The sequence below is a fragment of the Rhea americana genome, unplaced genomic scaffold (assembly GCF_003343005.1).
Source record: "Rhea americana isolate MKP2758 unplaced genomic scaffold, rheAme1 scaffold_59, whole genome shotgun sequence".
NCBI classification, from domain to species: Eukaryota; Metazoa; Chordata; class Aves; order Rheiformes; family Rheidae; genus Rhea; species Rhea americana.
This window is the reverse complement of record NW_028186745.1, coordinates 2,944,090-2,970,580: the sequence shown is the minus strand read 5'-3', so window position 1 is coordinate 2,970,580 and position 26,491 is coordinate 2,944,090. Positions and strand designations below refer to the sequence as shown.

At 36.0% G+C, this 26,491-nt stretch overlaps 1 protein-coding gene across 9 annotated transcripts in view; it reads right to left on the bottom strand.

Annotated features, from left to right (window-relative positions):
* Positions 1 to 26,491, bottom strand: part of DMD (dystrophin) — a 1,137,868-nt gene that overhangs the window by 458,435 nt on the left and 652,942 nt on the right. For all 9 annotated transcript variants that reach the window (XM_085319436.1, XM_085319439.1, XM_085319437.1 and 6 more), the window contains one exon: positions 9,123 to 9,298. In XM_085319436.1, the coding sequence (XP_085175562.1) occupies positions 9,123 to 9,298 (176 nt within the window). The remainder of the gene's footprint in view (positions 1 to 9,122; positions 9,299 to 26,491) is intronic.

Below are 26,491 nucleotides of genomic sequence, written 5' to 3'. Positions count from 1 at the left end.
CAAACTGATAACCAATGCTCCAGTTAGGAGGTATTGACTACAGGCTTTTGCTTTGAAAGGTCTGGACAAGTGAAGATGTCATGGTCTTTCYGTTTACTCACAATTCTAGGCAACACAAATTTAAACAATAATTCAGACTTTGCATATAAGAAAGCTTGTTTACAACAAAACATAGGATCAAAATTTATGTAGAAACTGACTACTTATATACCATCTTACTGGTACAGACTGGTATAGACTATAATAGTCTAAAATATAAAAAGTATTTGGAGATGAAGGTAATACTAAATATTTGAATAAGGGTTTAAAAATCCAGGCCAGAATACTCTTCTCAAGCCAAAACAGGTTATCCAAACCCAGGTAAAACATTTATTTATGTGAACCTGAGATAGATGCTAATCTATGCTGATATGAAAGAACTGGAACTATAAGGAAGAAGGAAAAACTGTAATCTTGAAAGCATAAGCATAGCTTCACATTTTTTTGAGCCATTCCCCTCTGCCCTGATTACATGGAAGTCTGGGAATTAGTTCGCTAGACTTGCACTGCAATTCACGCAATAAAACCACTGCTCCTAAACCAGGTTCCTCTGAATATAATCTATCAGCAACAGCTTTATTTTTTGGTTTTCTACCAGTTATTCTCATATGTGAAGTGAATAGCTCARTGGAGGCACTATGTGATGATCCCCCTAGAGATAAAACCAAGCAAGATAAAATCTTAAATATGTTAATTCTGGCACAGAAAAACAGGATGTTCAATTCAAACCTCCTGAGAGCAAAACTATTGGGCTATGTAGCTTTTTGAAAGAACAGCTGAAAAGATTTCACGTCTCTTAGTTCAGATAGCAATTGGCAAGACTCTTTTTTCATCTTAAGTAAGTAAGTACCTTGTCAGTTTTATCACCCTTATGAATTCTCCCACAACCCTGGAAATGTTTAAAACTTTTCCTAATCACGAAGATTACTGTTTTTACTTTGATGACTAATTCAAATGTTGATCAGTAGGATTCAGTTTCATTATCTGAGTAATCTGGATGTTTTCAACCTAAGGCTTTTCAGGAATTCTTTCAGAAATGCTTACTTTATGTATACGTGCACAGAGTGTTTTCAGAATTCAGACAAAAAAAAAAAGTTCCATAAAGCTTTGCTTCTCTATCCTAGTCATACACAGTATGCAGAAGAGTAATTAAAAGGTCCACAGTAATTAATGTAAGCTGCAGGTGCACTTCACAATTTACTTCATAATTTGCCCTTAGCCTGCTAGAACATTACTTCCATCATAAATAACACACTGCATGACAACTATCATATTATGCAAGCCACAAAAATAAAGCACTCTTTATATTAGCTGATCCAGTTAATCACATAAAAAGTTTTAATGTGATGGATGCGTGCACCTTTTGAACAAGCTGATTTCTATCATCRTAATTACATTTAGAGCAACAGATAYATGTAATTTCTAACTGTTTTAATTCATGGTGGTAATGACAAATTAACAGTAAGTATTAATGAATGGAGCAGACTTCGAAATCTGAGCCTAAGTRAGCAGGAATAAAGGGTATGAACCATCAATTGAGCCACACATGAGCAGCACAGCTCTTGAGCAAGCAGCTGAGAGCACATCTTGCTGGAGGTGCCTTTTAAGTAAACGACTAAAGAACTGGATGTAATTTCAGCAGTTGGTCCTAGGGAGCCAGGCAGATCCATCTCCAGCATAGACTTGCACGCTGTTATGTATTACTAACTTTTCCTTTTAAGCTGCACCTAGGATCCCAAAGAGCTTTTAAACTGTTTCTCAGTTAGCAAATGACTTACTTCATTAACCCTGAAATGTAGCCTATTATGGTTGATGGAAAATTCTCAAACTATAGCAGAAAAGTACAGAATGTCACATGTAACAGAAAATTCAAGAATTTTTAGATAAAAGGAATTAGTACTTGAACTGGAAGTTAGCCAAAGCTCTATTTTTGCAGAAAGAAAGAACAATGAGCTGGTTTTGCATTTACAATGAACGCGTAACTACACTGCCCAGAACTCCAGTTTTAAAATTCACTTGTAACAGTAGCTGCAGATATAAAGTATCCTCTTTCATCGTATTGAGAAAGTAGTTCAGAGTCAACTCAAGTGGAAAAGTTTTACTTTTCCAGCTTTTATAATGTTCCAGYGTCCTCAGTATTGACCCTCTGTCAAGGAAGAGTTGCTCTCTACAATATATTTTCTACTGCTTCATCTAATTCTATTCTTAATGGTGACATTACCACCGCTTCAAGTGGGGTAATATTTGCTAAGCTAATTGATTATTCCAGCGTAAGTCTCTTCTTTCATCTTTTTTTCTACCATATCTTCCTCTACCTCCAAGTATCATATCCAAATTTATTCCTTCTTAAATTATATCTCTTATGTCTAAATCCTACTAAGTTGTTACTGTGCACTGGAAACTTATTCTAGTCATAGTTTTATTGGACTGTTAGAAAAAKAATTTTTATTTAATGGCCATATTTGGACATATAGTCCGAAATCACAGTCTTTTACGACTGTTACACATTTTGAAACTCCTTGCCCTGTTGGTCTTCTTCCATATGACTATTATTTTCAGAAATGTTACTTTGTGTTTTCCACAGAAATACAAACATAAAGCCGCAGTGTTTTAATAAGTTCATTAGAGTCCCTTGGTCACCTATTCTGACTGCACTGCTAAGAAAGATGTTTATATGAATTGTATATAGGTTATACTCCTTGAAGCTAATGTATTAATATTAGGTATTCAATATTAAGCATTAAATTAAAGGAAGTAAAGGAATTAGTTTCATAATAGAATTTTGTATCTATGATACTTCTAGGGTTAGAGATTAGTTTCCCTAACAGTATTACAATGTAATGAGTATCAAATTCTTATGGTAATCCATCAAATACACTAGATACACTTTTGGCTATCATTAATTGTTAATTAAAATGATTAACTATTATTTATATAAGCATTACTGGCCCTTTTCAAGGAAGCTTATATTTTCGGTTAGTTTCTAGAAACAGTACGAAAAGCACACTGCAGCTCATGTGTTTTCTGCGTTGTCAATACTGTGACACCAATACCACAGCAACCGGTAGCTTGCTTGGGAAGCCCACCGGACGCTCACAGTTCTAACCGCACGCACCTGATGCCGGACTGGTGCCTCGGCACCTTGAACGGCCAGAAGCAGGCACATYGCTGCWGYTTGTGCTCGTGAGGTCACTTGTGCCTCAGGCCCCGATAGGCCAGAAGGATTCAATGCCGACTGTGAGGTCACTTCTGCCTCAGTACCTGATAGGCCAGTAGCACACACRGGGCTTCAATGTTCATCATGCGGTCACTTGTGACTTCATACCTGTTTGGCCAGCAGGGGGCACATGTCTGCTGTTGGTGCTTGTGAGGTCACGTCTGCGGCAGTCCCTGAYAGGCCAGGAGCAGACCAATGTCTGCTGTTTGTGCCTGTGAGGTCACRTCTGCGGCAGTCCCTGAYAGGCCAGGAGCAGACCAATGTCTGCTGTTTGTGCCTGTGAGGTCACGTCTGCGGCAGTCCCTGACAGGCCAGGAGCAGACCAATGTCTGCTGTTTGTGCTTGTGAGGTCACGTCTGCGGCAGTCCCTGATAGGCCAGAAGCAGACCGAGGTCTGCTGTCTGCGCTTCTGAGGTCACGTCTGTTTCCGTACCTGAAGGACCATGTTGCTGCTGTTCGTGTTTGTCAGGTGACTTCTGCCGCAGTATCTGACAGGCCAGGAGCAGGCATATGGCTTCAATGCAGATTGCCACTGCTGCCTCAGGTTACGATWGGCCAGAAGCAGGCCTGTCTGCTGCTTGTGCCTGGGAGGTCACTGGTGCCTCAGCTCCCGATACACTCTTAGCAGGTCCATGGCTCCTGTTTGTGCCTGTGAGGTCACTTCTGCTTTACAACTCAGAGGCCAACAGCAGGCATGTGGCTTTGAGGCATACTGGGAGGGCACCTCTGCCCCGTTCCTGCGAGGCTACATGCAGGCCCCTTGGTGCGCTTTGTGCTTGTGAGACTTTGGCCTCAGTAGTGCTAGCCCAGGCAGCAGGCCCATGGCTTTGATGCTGATTGTGAGGCTGGACTTATTTGAGAGGTATCAGCTGGAGATAGGAAATACGCAATCACAGGAGTAGGGCAGATTTGCACCAGCTTGTGACTTATCTTCTTCTTTGCACCTCCAATAATGTTTCTATGTTCTTTTGTTTTTTTGTTCTCTTTACAGTAGCTGCTGATTTTGGATGTATGATATTTCTAAGATTAGGGATTCATTTCCCTGATGTCCCTTGATTCACTTAGTGTCACCAAGAATTTAAGATGCTACAAAAAAGTAACATCATGATTTAGAGAAAATATTTACTAAGAAAGAATAAATTTTCTTTCTTTTTCTAAAGAATCAGCAAATGTGTTTTGTTTGGGTAATGACCTTTAAACAAAATAATTAAAAGGCAAAATATCACAGAAACATTAGAGAAGCCAAGTGTGAATACTGAACAGTAACAAGTTTAGCTACGACACTACAGGTAATCACAGTGCAAGCTTATACAACAGTGATTCTTTTCTAATGAATTACTGTAAGAAATCAGTACATATTCATTAGTGTATGTTTGCAGAACAATCAAAAAAAATAAATTCATTATGTAACTATTCTTTTATGTTGGAAAGAAAAAAAATATTTATTAGTATGTTGTGAAACCTCTTCATCTCTGAGGCAGCTTTTAAGCTGCAATATTAATAACAGCCTTCAATATACTGAGTTTTCAGGTGAAAGAAACCAGTCAGTGGTAGCTAGTATGYTGTGGCAAAAAAACATGCTTTAATGAATGTAAAGTATGAAAAATATACAAAAGTATATTTACTTTAGAGCAATTAGTTTAGACTTGGAATGGAAGGCTCGTGTTTTTATATTCAGAAAAAGATTACATATATATATATGTTGCATATATATATATATATATATATAACAGTATTCTTGTAAACAGCCTTTGTTCTGTCATTCTTTCCACAATTACTTCAAAGTCACTGAAGTTCTGAATAGACAGTCTGCAGGTTCAAGCTCATTAGAAATGCAAAGATATTTCCAGCTAAAATAATGAAGAATTCTTTTCAACAGAAACTAATTTTTAAAAAATAAGAGTGTGATGAATAAAAAAATCCTACCTGAAACAGCTAAGAAGTCTAGTTTCTGGGCATGCGTTACCAAAAATACAAAATAAAATTTTCAACAAAGATAAGAAAAACCACCAAAACCAGCAAGCAGATCTTCACACCATCATTACACAAGTCTGTTAAAAACCAATTTATGAGGTTCACCTTACGAGTATACGAAGCATACGAGCTTCACCTTATTGAGGCTCATATGTAAGATGTGGCTCCTCATCTTGACACAGGATCCCTTGACTAGATCTGCCCGGCATGTGTGGTCCTGCTGTGGCCGTGGAGGCAAAGAGCTATGCTGCAGCCACAGCCCTGGGRGCTGCCCCCACACTGGCATGTGAGAGCCAACAAGTACCTTGATGGCAAGGCRCTGCCTCCTCAAACCATCCAAAATTCAAGTGTCCCTATGGCATGACTCAATATACATGTGCACAGCATAATGTGGCCTGGGCCATGAGGTCTTGAACGTTAGGGAACAAAAAGGAAGAAAGACCTTCTGATGGTGCAGTTTATAAAATTTTGTAGTCAAAATGATTTCTGGTGTATTAAGAGGAAAAAACAGAAGTAATTGTTTCCCCCCTTTACTCTGGGGTTAGTAGTAGTGCATTGAAAGGGCCACTGCATCTTCCTCTAGTCTACAAAATCTCCCCCTTTTTTTTCCTTTTGAGTAACATTGTTTTACTCAGTAAAAACTCAAACTTCTCCTTACAGCTTACAACAAAGTGCCGACAAAAATTCAATGAAATTCCAGATTTGCTAACTATCAATGTACCAGTATTTCAATCAAGTTTGCTCGTGTTCAACACCCTGTTCTATTCCAAAGTTGGCAGTAAGATAAAAGCTTTAGATGTGCTAAAATTGCATTCTCATCTAATTCTTAGTTGGATAGACTGGACTAGAAGATACTGAAACATTTAACACTGAATTCAAACTTCCACAGCCTTGAAACTCTGGTGAAGGCAACTGAAAGATATCATTCGACATCACCATAACTCAAATGTAGCCTCTAGATCTTCAGTACCAAAGAAAGGAAATTCAGATAGCCAACCTGAAGTCTGTGCTTTACCTGTGCTCAGGATCAGTCTGTAAAATTCAAAAATTACCTTCTTTCTATGGAAGAGCAGCATAAGTGCCTCACACTGTTCYGAAAGTTGGTTTATGTTTTTTTTTGATCTATTTTTAATTAAGTCCTACTCTGACGGTCCAAATTATTCACATTCAATAAATCTGCTAGACTACCACTAAGATTAACAACATCAGTGTCTACTGAATCTACAATCAGCTTCCATTATTTACAGAATTCTACTTTGTTAATCAGTTTTACCGCTTTTACTACATAGATTGTTTATTTCAGATTTTTAATGGGAAATGGAGGAACATGCTGAAACTCTCAGAATTATATCAAGTCTTCCTTTTTCAAGTCAACCAGCTACAGGGGATGATGTTTGCAGGTAATATTTTGATTTTAGTGTCCTTTATCAATGCAGTGATAATATTATATTCTCAAACAGAATAAGGAGTAGGCCACTTAAGAGTGCATCCTCAGGAGAACTGAAGAAAGTAATCTGTAGAATTATTTTCTCCATAGGAACATAATCAGAACATGAAAAATCTCTGAGTGTGTCAGGAAATCTAGCCCAGTGATTTGCCTCCAACAGTGCTAATATGAGATGTTTTTAAGAACTGGCCACTTTCTTCAGTCCATTCACCTCCTACTGCCCCAGAATCCACAACCACTAGAGTAAGGATGTTAGAGGGCTGATTTAAAATACCTTCCACCACAGCCATTCGTGGTCAGCAAACCCTAAACATTCAGCAACCACAATGTTAATAAAAGTACTTTTTAATTTGATATTACAATCTCCCATACCTCCAACAAGTAGCCTTTAATACTCGCATTGAGAAAATTAGTGAATAACAATTCCACATTCAGCAATTCCAGCACTTTCATGATTTTGTAAACCTTGGTCATATCCTTCCTCAGATCAGAAGAAAGTTTCCTTCCTTCAAAAATCCTATCTGCAGGACTGAAAAGATAAGGGAGGGAAGAAAAAGCAGGTACTGGGATCTCATCTCAGGCAGCACTTAACATTAGGGTAGAGCCATTTTTTGGATCTGGGAGTAGAACMTGTTCCTGGGTCCCACAGCTCTGATATAGCTAAGACCACCAGACAATGAAACAAATGTAAATTCCTCAGTTCCAACACATACAGGTCTCACTACAATACATCACTAGMATTTATATTAGTTTAATACAGCACTACCTATATTCACTTTAGAGGAATGCATTTTTCATGCAGAGTTCACTAACCTACATCTCTAGGTTACTCTACTGAAAATTACCTAAGCTGTCATTCCAGAGGAAAACAAACAAACCAGCCAACAAACCAAACAAGCCAAAAGGAAGAACATTTGTATGATGAGTGTTTATTTAAGATTCTTCATCTACGGAATCTAACTGAATTATTCCCATTTAACAGATCCTACGCTTCCTTGCAACAGAGAATGTGCCAAGAAATTCCACATACTGCTAATACTGCATTGAGCCAAAATAGCATACAGATACACGTTTCTGTTGATAAACGAAGGTAAGTACAACACTGATGTTCACCAGAACTGGGACAGATTTCATATTCTCAGACAAAGCACAACTACCAATCTTTCTCTTATGTGTTGCTGCAGCAGCTTACAGGGCCATTAAAACGATGTGTTACAGATTTCTGTGTGTTAGCACTTCCGTAAGAAGCTCAGGCTTGGAAACACAGACAGGTCTCAATTGTACAAAAGAACAGCTTTTAGTGTGGTAAAGGCCAAGGTCTCCCTCGTGTAACAAGCAACATTACCACCAACCCCTGGAAATGCAGCAGAAACATTCAAAGCTCCCTCCGCAGATTCTGACCTCTGTAGCTTACTTGCTGCATCTTCTTATTTTAACAYGTTCCCAGTGAAAGTTTACTCATGATTAAACTCAGCAACAACCTTTCAGGAYGCTGCCCTACCACTCCAGCAAACATTTTCACAGCTTTTGCCCTCTACAGCTCTAAACTTAAAAAATGGCAAGCATTTAATGTCACATTGAGAAATCTGAAGTAACAGAACTGTTTCACCTTACTCTCACACTCATTAATGTACCTCTATAAAGGATATTCTGTTTTTTTTAAAAAACGTGTATGAAGAAAGCTTGGCCATACTTTAAAAAGAATGTCAGGTCAACTTAGACCTCACATCTAGTTTTAGAAAACAGACTTTTATAAAATTTAATATAAAAAGCAACAGTATTTCATTTTTTTTCTATTGAAAATTCTCTTTTTAAAGGAATAAAGTCATTACTTTATTACTTGTAACTCAAATACTGTAATTTTCTGTGACTACAGGAGAAAAGTAAGTTGATCTGAGAGTAATTATAAATAACATTGCATTAACTAATTCATTCTTTTCATTCAACTTGAATGAAATACAAATGTTAACAGCATCAATATGAGAAATGAACTAGATTACAATTAACTATCAGTTAGCTACGGTATTGTTACTGTTACTACCACATATATACATATGTATGTATGTATGTATGTATATGTATATTATAATGACATATTATCAAATAGGAAGTTATTTTAAAATACTAAATCAACTGTCAATTATCTAAATGAAGCTCCAATCTGTTCTATTTTTATCAAGAAATAATGTACACTTGTTTATCTTTTAAACATTAACAGTGGAATTATAAAAATACAGGGTATGGAAGGGAAGGTAGTTATGGACAGAAATAGGTAGAAAAGAATTAAATAGATGATTGAGGAAGTGAAATCAATTACTGATAATTCATTACAAATATTTTTTTAAACTGCAGAAGTTAAGGGAATTCCTTTTAATTTTTCAGTCAGAAGCAAATCTAAGAGAACCAAAAATAATTTCAGAGTATTTTTGCTCGCTCTTAACYTACCTCTTTTTTTTCTCCACCAGCTGTCTGCAAAGCTCCTGCCACCGGGTATTCAAGCTATCCAGTTGTTCCTTCAGCACACTAGCATCTGCTGTTGATGACTGCTCAATAATCTCTTCACCAGTTACGTTCAGTGTTTTGACAACAGTTTGCTGTCGCCCAATGCCATCCTGAAGTTCCTGCAAAATACCCAATGCACACACRTATTCATAAAAAATGTCAAGCATGAAACAAAATGCTTCATCATATACTGGCCAGATGGAAGGAGGTGAAAGTTTTTGCCTCCTCTGAATTCCAAATGCATAAATCCCAAGGCAAACAGACAGACAGACATATTTTATGTTTTTATAACAAGTGGYTTTCAGTGCATCTCTACAGCTTTTTTTTCCCTGTATTCTTGTCTACTAGAGATCATTACAGTAAAATTCTGCAGATGGATTAGTAAAAAACCTTGTGAACAAATTTACTTCTKCACTACATCTAATAGCTTATGAAGTATTCTAAAATTTGCAAGTGCAGGGTTTAGAGTTCCTACTAGCTATAAATATAAATAAGCAATGTCAAGAAAACACAGACTGTTTGAAGTACTTTTCCAAATTTTGTTACAGCACATACTAGTCTCCAGTTGTAAGAAGCTTGATAATCCACTCCCTTATGCATTGGGAAATTGAACTTCTAAGGAAAAGTATTGCTTACATTGTTTCTACTTACACAATATGAAATGCAGAACAACAAAAAGGGACCAAGATGGACCATTAATTTTTTCTAACTACCTTAGATACATTTTCTACACCTTTTATCATTAAAACACTAATCATGCATGTTGTTTCCTCAATTCATTTTTAAAAACAACACGGCTCTGAATTTGTAGCTTAGAATACAGTATTKTATACCTGTTCAAAAAAAGTTCATATTCATAAAGATAGCAATCATTTCATATTCTTAGTAATCAGTAGAGCATGAGTAATTTTTTCCTTGTATATTCCTTAAAGTGTGCAAGCAGGGAAGTGTAAAATCATTTTCAACAGTTTACTGCTAAAATAAGCACAAACTGAAATAACTTCAACAATCTGCACTCTGGGATTCATATTCTTGATAGGTTTCAGAATCTCAGGGARTGTATTGAATCATATCTACTACAAGAGGTTTCAAATAAATGCCGACTCTTTTTATCATGCTTTTTTCTGGAAAAAAACWTTTTACTATATTGTACTCTGGAATGACACTATATGCCTGTTTTCCATTCCTAAATATATAATATAAATTACAGAAGTTGGTAAAACCATATACAAACTGGTAAAATCAGATATAAACATTAAACTAAATTTGCCTATGAATTAGTCCAAATTGGCAGAACACAGCTTTCCAGAAAAGACACACATAACGATGCTTCTTGTATTTTCTACCCACTCGGCCTCTTCAGCTCTTCAGGAACGAGACCGTGACTACAGGTCACAAAGTAAAGCGCGGCGGAAGTTAACCTGACCACGCCGCCCCGGGCAATTGCCGTCTCCCTGCGCCGCTGAAACTCAGCCGCGTGCCCTGTCCCGCTTTCGCCCCAACTTCAAGCACGCAGCTTGAGCAGCAGGAGGAGGAGGACAGCCCGGGGCACAGCGGCCATCGCCAGGCAGCCCCCCACGCACCGACCCGCAGCCCCGCGCAGGAGTCGCAACCGACACTAAGCTGATTCCCCTTATCCACTCCGTTCGCTTTTGCTGCGATTCATTTCTGTTGCTGTAAAAGAAAACGCTGTGACAACTGCTCTGCTCTGTGCTACCCCTCAGCAAAAATTATTGTTCTATTTTTCCCAAACTATTTTCACGTCCCGTAGTTTCCAAATAAAACAGTCGCTGAGGGACAAGCATAACCCGCAATAATCTGCATAATSACTTATATTCTAGGTGATACAATGCTGAGAAAATCAGAATTAATTCTGGGGGGTGTTCAGTTTATATTTATTACAGGGATATAGTACTGTGTCCTCCGCTATTCTTCACATGGTAGAACTCCACTGTGGTATTAAAAAAAAAAATAAAGTGAGCAAAATATGCTAATTAACATTATTGGAAGCTTCTAAATTGGGCTCTTCCACGTGGATTAAAGTTTGGATATAAGAATAAAATTATTCTTGTATCYTTCATTTTGCTTATGCAGTATGATAACGTAATCTAAAACTATGCAAWTTTCTGTCTCTCTTTGCATAAATTCTCTGAAGCTATAAATAACTGGATCAATAAAAGATCTCAAACATCTATGAGTGAGTATTTGTGAACAGTTCACATTTTCCTTTGCATAACATTTAACATAATTCCGTACAGGACTTCATTAAACATGAAATAAAGTATCATGAACATATGATGCAAATGGTAAAACAGATCATTCGATAAATTTAAAAATCAGAAATTGGTGCTTGTTACGATTTGGACGTCCTAAAAGACTTCACAGTCAGAGAAAGAACGAAATCCCTGCAGAGGTAAGGACAAGTCCAGAAAAACAAAAAAGGCCAAGTTCATTTCTTTAGAAAAGATTTTAAACTTTTTGCCYGGAGAAGACTGTAGTTCAGTGGAAATACGTGTTACACAGCAGGACATCTTCATCTGCTATGCTGGCATATATACCTGTTACCTACTTGTTGGCGAGAACATATGAACGCAAGCTATCTGCGCCTGGCAGCAGCTTTCCTCTGCTGCTATGAACTATCTTGCACTTCCTTAAAAAAAAAAAACTTTTTTTCAAAACAGTTACGGTCTTCCATTTTTAAATGCAAGTACCTGGTTATTGGTATACCAGAAATCTTTCAAAACGATTTTCCTTTAACTTCAAATTACTGCTATATAGATTAATTGTGATCAATAGCACTGTAATGACAAAGAAATTACTAAGGCACTTAAAACATTACAAGCTTTCTAGGTCATGGCAGTTTCCATGGAACATGTGAATTTGAAATTCATTCATTTTTTTAGTCATCTAAATCAAGTACCTGTTAACAGGCCCAGAGTCCAAAGGAAAAAAGAAAGGTCCGTTTTTGTTTTCTGTATCTAGCTCCTTAGCACAGAAGACCTAAGGGCATAAATACCTTCAAGGGGCTCCACATGTATGAACTAATGATCACTGGTAGCCTTATAATCTTAACTACTTTTTTAAGTAATTTTTAAGTAGAGTGACCAGTGGAAATTAATGTTTTTGTAAGTGAATGAGAGACAGAGAAAAGAGAAATTAATGAGGAATTAAGCTCTCTTCTCGCACAGATGTTTTTCACTGATTTGAGGGAAGCACAGTTGCTACAGGAACAGTCCCAAGGACACTAAATGAGATGGAAAGAGGTAGACTACTCTAGATAAAATTCATTACATTAAACTTAAGGTTCTACTCTGGACCACTTTATGGAGGATCTTATTTGTCTTCTAAGATTACCACATGGAAGGTTATAGAGAATCAATATGTTAACAGATGTCTTTATAGAAGGCACTTGAAGTTCAGATATGTGAATAACCACACACTTCTTCTCCAAAGAACTCTCCTTTTTCATGATTTCATAGCATATGTGGAAGTTCAATTAGAGCTGTAAAATACTATGTACTTCCCATCTATGAGGAATTTCAGTAAGACTTTCAGTCTTACAAATTCAGTTGACTCTTTTCTATTGCCTTGTGCCTCCATATCAATCCACTCCATGCAATGCCTTCCTGTTTTAGTATGTTTTGATAGGATAAAGAGGTTAGCACTTTTAAATCAGAAAATCTTTTCTGTTGCATGCTATGCTATAGTCCAGTCATGTACCTTCAAAGATATTCCTGGCACAAAGTGTCCCACTTTGCTTTGCCTGTGGAACACCTAAGATTTTAAGGCAGCACTGCAGCAGAAACTGCAAGATCTTCTAAGACCAAGGGACTCCTAAAATTGTATTCCCTTGCTTTGATGTATCAGATTCTCCTGTTTTTCCATGGTAATGAGGATGCACATTAATGAAACAATGGTCCAGCCTTTGGCTGGTATTTTCAGGTATGTGATTTGCTATTAGGAGGATCAGTACTGGTCAGGTAGTTTGTCTAAATGTAAATAATCTCTATCATTTTGAGGCTTAAAAGTTATTGGTCTTTGCAGTACACACCGCAGTTTGGGTAATGCCCAGCCTAAAATGAATATCTAGTTTTTGTAGGTATATACTATATTTCACATGTATTTTAATCCTAGAACCTTTTCATTCTGTAGTAAAGAGATTACACAAGTAAATCATAACAGTGAGATGTATATTGTGTAATCTATTTCTCCTTAGATTAAGTGGCTTATTTCCAGTGAACCACTTGAAACAATCGTTCATGTAGGTGCATGCACCTATATGAACATAAGATCTATATCATTTTTTGAAAAACTGAGAACTAAAAGCTTCTACATCCGTATAGTAGCACTGTATATTTGGACTAGTAGAAAYGTAGACCAAAGCAGAGAAATTCTACGTCTTGTATTCCAAAGCTTTTAGAACTAAGATTTGTAGAAAAAGCTCATCTCTTGTTTCTAAAATGAGAAAAATAATCATCATTCAGTATATTACTGTAAACCAAAATGCTAATTAAAAGCCTCTTCAGATAATGTCATCTAGCTCTTTTTCTGAGTTCACAGGATCTTAAATTAATTTCTCTCCCTCCCCAGCACATATGAAAAAATATGTATCTGGCAGCTATTAAATGACTTCCACACTTATTTCAGTTGAGACAAAATTAACCAAGGGAAACATCTGATTTATTCTGCGACATATTATGTAATAGGCCTTTCTTACAAAGTTAAAGAAGAAAATAGCTCAGTGGTAAAGGTAGTCATGAACCTCCTGCTGTATCCCTCCTACAGAAATAGCAACACTAGTTGCCTTGTGTACAAAGGAGAAGTGTGAACTTCCATCAGATCATGAGAGAATGCTTCTGGCCACCTGCATTTCAGATCAAAGAGAACGGAATTTGAGATTTACTCAGATTTTTTTTTTCCCAAAGTGCTCTACATACTTGACACTTCACATGATCAAGCTGAAGCGCGAATGCTGGTAAACCTTGTCTAGATGCCACAGTTTAAGGAAAAAGCAGATTATTCAAAGTGGATACAGCACAGAAATCCACGAAGACATTTAGCTTTAAAAAACATACTTTGGATAAAGTGGACAAAAGTGATTTGAACTGCTTTACTGAAATTCACGTTTTTACACACTCATTCCCAAGCTGTGACCACAAACACACTTTTCATAACTTACATTCAGTGACTAAAACTCRTCAACAGCTCCTTATTCCCTCTTCATCTTTCCAACACATCTGCACGACGCTAAGGCGTGTGCAAGAGAATCAATACAAGGGACTGCCTCGACCTTACAGGTTGTGGTGCTGCAGAAGGAATATTGACACTGAATCTGCTTCCTGCAGTTTCACTTCGTATTTTACTCCTTCATACAGAAATGGCAGAGCAAAAGGCCACATTGCCCTCTGGATTCACAGCATACTTACAAGGCTCTCTCTTGCTTGCAATTATACTGTTTCTAATCRCTTCATGAATATAGTGAGCAAACACACTCAACTAGAAAAGATATTTATATAATATTAAAAAAAATCAGCCCGGAAAAAAACAGACCTCATATGTACACACAGAGCTAATCACAGTTTTGGGTGGATGGGAGAAAGCGTAGGCACTTTGTGTTTTTGAAACATTACACAGCAGAGTCTGATATTTACTTGGCATTATTTGCTACTAAGAAAAAGAAGATGGTAATATAGGTACCCATCACTTTGATTTTTCTTTCTTGTGTCTTCCAAGCATAAGTAAATGGTAAATGACATATAATTACAGTAAGGTTTAAATATTGTATCAGACTAAAATTCTCTGGTCCCAGAAGTAACTCTTTAGTGGTAACATAAGAGCAGCTGCTTTACTGTATTTTTGGACCAGTCTGAAGAAAGGAAATGAAAAAAATGAGGAAGTCAAAGAAAACTCCCAAGGAGATTTCCTGAGATGACATTTTCTGCATCACTTCCAACCTCCCTAAAGTATGTAAGACTTTAATCTCAATTGCATCTCCAAACATTGAGGTTTCTGCATCAATCTCAATAGTTATGCAACTCACTAGTCGCATATATGCCAGTACAGTACTGGTATATGTACTACATATACAGTAGGGTGGTTCTGTGTGGATCACCTTGTAATACATATGAATTTGAAATGCAGCAGTGTATCCCTATTGACTCAGTCTTGGTATTTTACCTTAACACAGCAGGCCTGAACAACACACTTACAACGACTCCTCAGCAAAATTTCATTCTCCCTTTAAAGCCATGACTGTGCCTTCTTCTGGGTTTAGACAGCTGACAGTAACCTTAATTTTGTCAAGAACAAACAATAGAACTAACAAAAGCCTATTTTGTGCAATCTAATCCTACAGCAAACAGTGTTATATACTGCTTAAAATATACTTACAGAATTACAAACGTTATGGTAACTTAGTTTCATAGAAATTTTTCATTTGAAACACCAGGAGCTTGTTTGTTCTTTCAATCACCATTTAATAAACAGTTCGGTATCTATGTTGTGATAATATTACTACATTTTTTACCTATTCTACAGACATCAACATCATGAAATTAGTTATACGTTCCATTAATTTTGTCCAAAAAATTGCATTTAACCTTTTTGTAGGAAAGAGCAACAATGTATCTAATTAATTAAAGAATTTGCCACCCAGTTTCACACAAAACACATTACACCAGCATATCCTCATGCCATCTTTTATTCTCAAGCCTTTCACAATGCTTATAACTGACAACTGACCAGGCTATTTGACCAAAAAAAATTAGTGGTTCAGACAGATTCTTGCTGCTAGTTAAAATGCTAAAGAAGAATTGAATGATCTAGAGTAAACCAATTTGATCGCTTAGACTGATTTCCCAAATTATGAAAATTAAACAGACATTTTCGTTGGTTAGAGTCCTTACCCGCCTTCCTAACTAGGCAGCAGAATATCGTGATTTCTGTATTTGTTATGCAAATCTTTCCAAAACCTCATTTCCTGTTGGCACTAAATGAAACAACATTTCACTGTTAATCAGAAACCATTCTACTAGGAGTCTAACCAACACTTTCCTCTTTTTATTATAGCAGACAAATGTGCTCAACAATAATTTATCATTATGGGAAAGCCCTGTAACGACATGATGAAATAACACAATCAAGGTTCTAATTTCTGTCAGAGGCACTTGCTGGCACAATATTCTTTAATGAAAAATATCATACGGCCTTTCCTTAATTTAGGATAAGCTTCAGATCATAAAACCGCATGAATGTGCTATGCATTGGTTTTAGAAATCTCCAGTCTTGAATTTGACATTACTGTGCTATTCTTCAGTCATTTACATAAATCTCTTTTCTGCCTTAAATTGCATAAAAGCATAAGGTTGGCACAAAAGTATCTACACAGATGCAGCAATATAAATCAGAGAACTATGTGAACATTAGGTGGAAAACTATCCCCACTACARTTTGCTAGCATTTGGTTACCACAATGTTTGCCAGCATTTTGTTAATGGATAATGAATTTATCCATTAATTATATGCACCTCTATTCAAGATTCTAGTAAAAATAAGGAAGACATTAATTTTCCAAGCAGTTAAATCATACTGATTTAATCTGGAAACACATTATAGGCACTTTTTTTAGGATTAAACTAACAACAAAAAGTATATGTTGTTGTCCTAGCTATTTTAAGCAGCTATACATTCTTTGTTATTATGTGTGCATTATTAGCTTTGTTATTGTGTTACTATTATGAATTATTAAATGGAATTTAAGAATTGGAAAACAATAACGGAAAGTAAGATAAACAGAAAAACTGAATACAAGGTTTGCTAAGGAGTAGAAGCAAAGTGTTCCCTTCTTACCAGGAGTTACAAGAGTTATTATGGTTCAAATGTTATCACCACCTCTGTGGAAAGAATGGCATTTGAAAGAATTGACCAAAGGCTCCGGTTGAATTCTACCTGTAAAGTATGACTGGGTCAGTTTTGCCAGTCATACTCCTTGCACATCAACCATGCACGAGAATCCAGAGGAAAAGAAAATTGCTTCAGAACTCTTTTCTGAACAAAAGATAAATACCATAAAAGAAGAGGAAAATTTCACTGTTGCTTTATTCAACTAAAATTGTTAATAGAATGATGTGTAGTGTAAGCAATAGTTTATAAAATGAGCCAAAAACATTTTATTATTTTAATTCTTATGAAAACATCAATTTTTGCTTGAGCTGCTATTGTTTAGTCAGACTTAAGAAACTGCTATTCAGTCCTACTTCACATATTTTGTCTGTATTTCAAGGCTGTACTATTAGAAATACACAAGCTCCAGTGCCACTCCGATGCATTGCTGACTGCTCATGACTGCTACTGTACACAAACCAATGTGGCTGCAATGCAACTCGGCAACTGTACAACATTTAAACAAAATAAAGGGAAATGCACAATCTCCCAAACTGTCTGCTAAAACCTGCTAGTCAGTAAGAGTTCCCGATGTGTCTAAGAGTTTTAATTTCTTCCAAACTTTATCCCTTGACAGCTCATCTCCCTTCTACAAACAATGACAAATCCGCTCTTCGTAAGACAAGGCAGAACCGCTGCAATTCTTTTATTTTTCATATACAAGTTTTTCAGTCTTGCCTGCTGCCCTTCAAAACAACAGTAACCCACTAGACTGTAATACCACCGTATCTTTAGACTTCAGCTCACTGGATTCCAGGTTGCTGTCACTGCTCCTGCCCTGCTGTCAGCTGGAACTGCAAATGTACTTCTAATTCTTCTTACCGATACATATCAAATTCTTCTTCATAATTAGTGCTGGAGAAGCAGCTAGGGCTTGTTACTAGGCATTTCCCTAGCACAGCAAACAGGTTTATGGAAGTATCAGGAAAGTTTGTGTTTGATTCCCTGTTCACCACAGTAAGAATAAATGAACCTAAATTTGTCCTCCTCTAACGGAAGTTTCTCATACTTTTAAACCCACATGGGGTAAGAAAGTAAAGAGGAATTCAAAGTTTGTGAACTGAAATGTTCCCTAATATGTACCAACTACAATGAACCTAATTCAAAGACATTAATGAACTTTGTCTTAATTTCCTTGTTCTTTACAGTGATCCAACTTAGACTTTGGAATTGTCTGATAATCAGCTCTTGAAAAGCTAAATGTAATAGCTAAGTAACTATGTTACCTTAGTAACTAAGTTTATAAAAGCTTTCTACCTCTGCCCCAAGACATTCAGAAAATCTCTGCATTACATTTTTTTTCTTTCTTTTTCCTTTTTCCTTGCCTGGACTAGAAGTTACAATATATTCTCTGTGCCTTAAAAGCTTTGGGGAAAAACAAACATTATTAGTTCAGCCTAACACTGACTTCAGTGATTTGTCATTTTATTAACAAATATTTAGGTAAACAGCATTCTCTTCAAATGTTGACTTCTACAATCAAACTAATTGCTTATGGTTTTAGAAATATATGCATCACAGAACTTTAAAAATGTTGGCATCGCCTTCCTGTTATWTACAGTAGGACATAACTTAAAACCTAGATCCTTTTCTTTAAGCTTGCATTTCACATTCCCCTTTAACATGACAAGAAATTGTGATGAAGTTCATTTCAGTACTAAACTGTAAAGTACATGACTAGAGGTCTATTTTGTGTTTCTAACCCAAACTACAAAATTATTACTTCTTGATAGCAATATTGGTATATTAATTCATTTTAATTTCAGAACTGATTGAGAAATAAGGCAGGGAGAGAGGAGAGATTTTTTCTGCAAAAATTCTGTTGCTAATACATACTAACTATAATGCTTCATGTTTAGTACCGAAAATTGAACTGCAAGCCCAAAAAGCTACCCACTGACTTTGAAGTACATCTAGATCACTCACATATGAGAGTTTCTATGGTGATATAACAGCAAAATGTAACAACAGGCCTCTAACAAACAACTTTTTCCATTTATGTTTACACATAATAGGACAAAGTTGGCCTATGGCTTGACATGATATCGTGCAATTTTTTGATATTCACAATATTTAGACATCTGACCTGCTCTGCAAAGCTCCAATTGAACAAGTAATGTAAAAGGTAAGAAAAATTGCATCTTCTGTCTTCAATCTGTTTCGGCTATCACAAATCAAACTACTTACACTGCAGGCATTAGTATATTAAAAATCACAATATGGCTAGGTTTCTTCAAATATGACCTGTTCTTAAGTTTCCAGGGATATCAGTCATACTGATGAAATTAGGTATCTTAGTAACAGGCCATTTTTAGCTAAATAAGTGATTTAATTCCAACTTAATGTGAACAGAGGTCTTCATTTTTATACCATATTTAGGCCAATTTGATTTTGCTGAAGTTAAAAATAGATACTTATTAAAATTTTCTTACTTCATAGCTCTTCCTTATTATTATTGAGATAGTCGTATCCTCACTTAAGCCAAGGTCTTTCCTATACACCTCTTGTACTTCACAGACAAGAAATCTTTTATGTGCTTTCCCATGGAAATCTATGCCTCAGAAGCACCACTCCTAGTTTTATCCCAGCAGCAATGAAATAAACACACATGCCTCAACATCCTGTTTTCCCTTCAGTCGTGRTATTTAAGCTGTCCCTTTCATTTTGGAATTACTAGATTGTCATTTGTCAGTGCCTCTGGCTATGGAGAAATACCCATTAGAGCAGACTAGAAACATTGAACAAGCTATATATATTGTCTTTGTGGTGCTAATCATTTATACTCTCCCTTTAAGTCAAACTACTGCAGATACTTTGTCCYTTTCAAATATTTGCAATACTATTTATATAAGCCTCACTTTCTGAGTTTTCATCCACATTTTTTTTGATTCACATAAAGCAAGATAGCAAGTATATGCATTTTTTCATCAAAAAATCTCACTCTGTGCATGAAATATTTGTTCTGCATTACTAACACTAAAAAATGTTTTTTGACAGGTTTAAGAAATGTTTCTGGATAATTTTTTATTCAATAGAAACTGTGCAGAATTCTTCCTGCACTAGGTAAGAGAGAAAAACCTAGCACTAAACTTAAGCAATCAAGTTGTGTCCTCTTATAAGAAAAAATGAATGGCAAAAAGATTTGACTGGTGGCCAGTGCATCCTGTTTGTATTGACTTGTATTGAACTGTAGCAAGTAATAAAAGAATAAATTTATCCTGGGCAATACGTAGCATGTCAAGGTAGTTTCCCTAACATGGAAAATTCCTGTGATAGTCAAGAAAATGACTTACTTCAGGCTTGCAACCGTTCAAATACAGAGAGCTTCAAGTGCAAAGAAAGCAAAGTAGTATTCAGTACATTGTACAGGCTTACTTAATAATTACATATTTTACATATTTTACTTTGCAATACATAACATCTAATGAAACCCCAGATCCTGGCTCAGTAAGGTTTCACAGGCAAAACTAAGTTTTTGCCTGAAATCTCGATTTGATTTAAGATGAGAAACAACACAAGCCAAGTCCAATAGTATTACTCACTTTTCAAAAAGAAGAGGGAAAAAATTGATGATAGCAACAAAGTTATTTCCCTGTCTTCAGCAAAAAAGTAGTATCTCAACCTTAAGACAGACCCAGAAGTGCCTACCAAATCATTGACTTGAGGATTCTCGCGGCAAGGATTAATTGTCCACCTGGTGCCTCTCCTCCTCCTGTCATGGTTAAATTTGTGTTTGCCCTAAGCCTCTGAGCAATACTAACTGGTAGGAGAGTTTCGGTGGTTAGGGGCATAACAGATAGGTTTGTAAGCAATCAATGTCATATTGGTTCTCTTTGTCCCTTCTTTACCTTTCCTATCACTGCCTTCTCTGGATTCTTCCCCTATTGCTTTAGCCGATTTAGTGCTTTCTTAGGAGAGATTTTCTTTTTCATTTGAATTGTATTAATTTAAGGAAATTGGCCTTACAACAGCCACTAGCGATGATTCTCTTCCCCTACTACATCTTGTATTCTTCAGTATCTAACAGACTTACCCTGTATATCCATTTTGTTGGTTGTTCAGAGGGTAACTATAGCATTTGAGGTCTGATCTTTTATTAATTCAAAGTCTTAATTTAAATGCTTTCCTAAGCATGGAAGTGTTGCTACTCAAGGGATATCTGATTTACATATTCTCATAATTTCATTTCTGATTGCTAAATTCATCAACTTGCTTCAAAGTAGTTTATATTATAAACATAATATGATTTTCAGGAACTTATGTTCATTGCATAGTTAATGTTAACATATTTTTACTCAGTACATTTTCAAAACGTAAATCAGTATGTATATTGGGACATTTGCTTTCTATGGAAAACAGGTATCTTGATATCCCTGTCTCTCAGGTGAAAAGAAGCAGACTGATTTAGATATCAAGGCCTGGAAACAAAAACACATGAGTTGTTTTTCACAAGAAAGCAATACATTGTACACTTTATCAACAAGAAATGAGTCCACCAAAGCCAAATAAGCTGTGCTAACTTGTACAGGCACCCATTACTCTCTCCTGGTCAATAATTAATTTCGATTCAGCTCTTCACATCTCTTCAACTAGTGGTAATATTAAAATAGCTGTACCAAAGCTGAGAAAAATATTACTCAAAATCACAGAACTACAAGATGAAGGAAGATGAGGCACAAGGCAGAAGACCTGGCCTGAATGCTACTCAGGAAACAGCAGTTCTCTTTCTGAAGATGTGGCTTTATTTCACCCATTTGTTATAAACACTAGCTAAAAGAAGTTGTAACATTTTTTTCTCTACTGAAACATTAAAGAAGGTTACAGAAGTTAACTGGAGATCTTATCCATGCATACAAATAAAGCAGAAGCCCGAACTGTAAATTGTTCAACCTGGACACTGAAGGCAGTAACACTCTGGAAGGCTACAGTGAAGGCATTTGGAGGGAAAAGTAAGGCTGCATGGGGAAATTACATGTCTAAATTAAGTAAAAATAAGACTCTTTTTCACTAAGAACAGTGTATAATGTCTGCTAAATTACATAACTGCCATTTTCCATGTTTGGCAAAAACTAGCAGAGGATTAAGAAGAAAGTGCAATTTAAAGCTCGTTATGGTGACATTCAACCTAGCTGTTGTATCATTTAAAAACGAAAACAACATGTGAATATTACATTTACAAGATTATTCTAATACACTGTGAACACAGTTTATAACAGTGTTGTTATAAAGATAGTATTTATCATTTTACCTTTTAATTTTATCTGCGGGATGCTATGTACAGAAAAACCATTGTTTTTTAGAAAGAATTTTTTTTTTTTTTTTTGTTAGGGAACTATATGGAGTTTCCTATTTTCTATTCAGGAATTTCTATATTGAAATTTTACACTGAACTTCAATGTTGGCTCATAGTTTCAATCAGCATATTTCACTTTGCATTAAATACATACCGCCTCTAAAAAGCACTGGTTAAAAAAAAATGTATCTCATCATTATAGATACAAAAGCTATAATTCATCAAAAAAAAAGTATTTGTAAAAACTCCAAAACAATGGCTCTACTGTATTTACTTCCCACTTGATTTCACTGTAGCTGTTTTTACTTCCCACTTGATTTCACTGTAGCTGTTTCCAGTAAATATACGTAATATTTTGAAGTTATAAACATCACAGAAATATCACAAGAATGCAATATCCATTTTATAAAGATCCATTCAACATTTTCTCTGTTGTCAGGGCTGCTTCCACATATGTTAGCCTATAAAGAAAGATATATCAAGAAGATATAAATAAATTAGAATAGTTGAATTAAATATAAAGCTTTATTTTTTATATATTTTAAGTGATAAAGTGATTAATGTTTGACCTCTACTTTTGTTTCTCTCACTAGCAGCATTGTATCCTACCCAGCTACTGAGCATAAGACTTGCAGGAACTTTTATTTATTTGGGAATCTCTTTCTTTCCTTCAGGTTTGATTACAAATGAACAGTGAATTCAAAAATCATTACAGCCCAGTGCAGCAAGAGACAGATAAATCAGGGAGAGCCAGTGAAATCTCGTAAGCTCTGTTTCCGCAGGAAAGCAGGCTGAAGAATGTGTTTGAGTCCTTCCAGTTCGGCAGCCCAAGAAAAAAAAAGGAAAGTGAGGCAAGTTTTTCCAGCACAGCTGTGATCCCTGCTTCGCACTCCGCAAGGACGGGGCTCGCTCATCTGTACGCGACTCTCATACTGTTGGGAGCTATGCGGGAAAACAGCTCACCTGAGCTTTACAGCCCTCCCCTTYCTGGCTTTTCTAATTTCCATTTTCAGGGAGCATTAAGGAAGATTTTTGTCCAGAAACCCTCTACTTGGTTTTATTTCAAGAATATAACTCTTAGCAAAATCATTGTTACAGAGCTGCCACCTGAAAATGCCTAAACCTTCATAATTATTAAATCTGTGGTTCTCCACTACATACCCTTGAATGATAAGGAATTCATTTCTTCAATTATTACTATTCCAGAAAACAACAAATAACATGAGAGATGTAAATTATATCTCTTTGCTTAACGACTGATAGGAAACCAGGATTGACATCAGCTGTTTCAAGCATCAAAACATCTCATAAATGACTCTGTACAGATACATCAACTAAAATGCATTATCTCACTGATCAGAGAGAAAATAAACAGAATATAACCAGAAAGCAAAACTAAATCTATTGCTATTACCAAAAAAATACACCTAGATTTCCTTTGTTGTTGTTTTACACAATGTAGCACTTTGGAATATCCTAAGAATATATTTGTTTCTATGATTACGAGCACTGAGGCATTTGAGGTGTTTGACTTTGCACAACAGGTATGCTCTAAATCTTGATTATTTCCCCAACRAAAGACACTACTGATTGTCAAACTCCAAATTACTTAATAAGAAAATGTCTTACAAAATCAATGTCTTCTCATARATAGAAAGAAAGCTGCAGTGAGTTCCAGGGAGGAAAGAAAGAGCTGTCTGCAAAATGGAGATAAGAACAGTCTAAATTCACTGAGGTCTGCACAGGTTCTTTTATGTGAAACTAGGCATTCACATGAAAGTAGTAAAATCTCATTTACGCACACCTTTCAGAAGGATGAGAGACCCACTTTTCCTTCCTCTAGACTATGAAACAGAGGTTTCAGAATAGTGGTAAAAAGGATTGTGTTAAATACAAATGATGACAAAAAAAGTTCCACGACTTTCACAATTCCTGATACTAGCCAAAAGTAATACATTCCTGTGTAGGAAATCTATAAAGACTTAAGTCACATAATTCATTCTTCTGATGGTGAACGAAGAAGATACCTATTTGTCTGAGTAAATAACCACACAGGATGCTTCCCAGAAGGGTTGTCAGTGATAACATGCATAACGCAATGGGAGTTTAAATGAGAAAACGGCTTCTCTAAATAATATAAACTCTTCAAGATACTCTAGAGACACCAGACAACAAAATTCCTTTAGACAGAGATTGTGCTTAGAATACCGTTTCCCTCTGCATACATGAGCTCCATCAGAAACTTAAGTCAGGCAAAAAGCAAATGTTTCAAAGGCAGGGTTTTGAACCGTAAAAGGAGAGCATGATAAGAAACAAATCTACAGATACATAACAATATTTCAGAAAACTACATCAGACCAAGGAAAGCGTTGTTGCCATTTTCTAATTTGAAATATTCTTAATATAAATGGCACACGCAATCTGACAAGACAAGGTAACTTTTACTCCTAGAAATATACATTCTACTCTACATCCCCTATTTACAGGCCCAGAGAAGAAAAAAGCAAAACATTCTTCTCAGCTTACACCCCTTGTAAATGCAAGTGCAGTTCAGAGCTCTGAATATAACAAAGACAGATGAATTATTTTTCCTATTAAATGAGCATTATGTTTTGAATCATTCAAATAATTCTGAATCAGAGAGTTGACTCCATAGTGGAAGAAGARAAGTTGTCTTTACCTCAGCTGAAAATGGAAAAAAAAATGAATTAATAAAAGCATCTCTCCTGCCTTTAAATATTAGCACCCCTTCTACAGCTCGCTTCCATTGCTATCCCTTCATTTTATGTTACGGCAACATGGAAGGATCTTCCCAGTGAAACCAAGAAAAATATTGTTATGTGTCATAACATACAGTATGGTCATCCCCTTTTCTTCAACTTTCTTACTCCTTACCCCTGCATGATTTGAGACCTTTCTTTTTGAAAAGACATTTCAGCTGGAGGGCTGGGCTAAAAATAGCATGTAAATATTTCAGGCTTTAAAGATAAGCCGTTCTTTCCATTCATCTCAGAGAAAACTCTGGATATAGCAAGGAAAAGTGGGGCACAGATGAAAAGCAAACCTCTTTCATACTCATGACTGTTAACAAACAAACAGGCCTATTTTGTTCTCTCAGGGAAGGTAGTTAGAGTAAGTTTATTTGTACTGCTTTCTCATTTGCATTACTACTTCGCAGCAAATATTTTAATGTATTTTATAGAATAGTATACATTTGTGAAGTTTAAACTACATTTATAGATATTTGCCATTGACAATTTAGAAACAAATTATAGTATAACTCACATGAACTCCACTTTCTTTAAAAAAAAAAAAAAAAAAAAAGGAAAAGAAAGGAATTGCCTGGTTCAAATCATTGCTTGCTATGTTTATTTCTATACCGAAGCCCTAGGAAAAGCTTTATAAATGTTTACTTGTGTAGATTCAAGAAAATGGAATAGCAAATTTAGGGCTTTTTCCTTCATTTCTTACTTTTCTCCAGCCTATTTGGAAAAGCTCATTACTAAAACTGACTATATTTTCAAAATTCCCCACTGCTAAAAGAAAGGGAATAGCAGCAGATTTATATAAGTTTAACAATTAAAAGTGATAATCATTCATGCAATGCATAATCTTGGAAAACACCATGCCCCTATATTGTACTTGATGTAAAAAAGCATTTATACCAAAATGGTGTTTCTACATCTGGATACAGAAGGACAGTACATTGTTATTTTTATTAATGCATCTTTCCTGACGTTCATAAATGCTTGTTATTCTAAAATCTGAGTATCTCAAGCTCACCTGATTAAAGTAAGGCAATTAAAAAGGTAAAGTAGCCTGAGTTTTGGCATTGCTGGCAGCTTCCGGTTATCTTTATTTCAATTTTAACCTCTGAATCTTGCTATTAAAATGTTTAAACTTCTGTACTCCATCGTATTAGCTAACTGCTCTGATGCATATTCAATTAGCCATACTTCTTAAGCAGTGAACAAGGTGTATATTTAATGATTCAATCTTTGCTTTTATTCCAGAGACCCTTTTCACCTCACTCTGTTAGGCATGCACTAAGTTTTGTCTTCCTCCATCTACCTCTGTG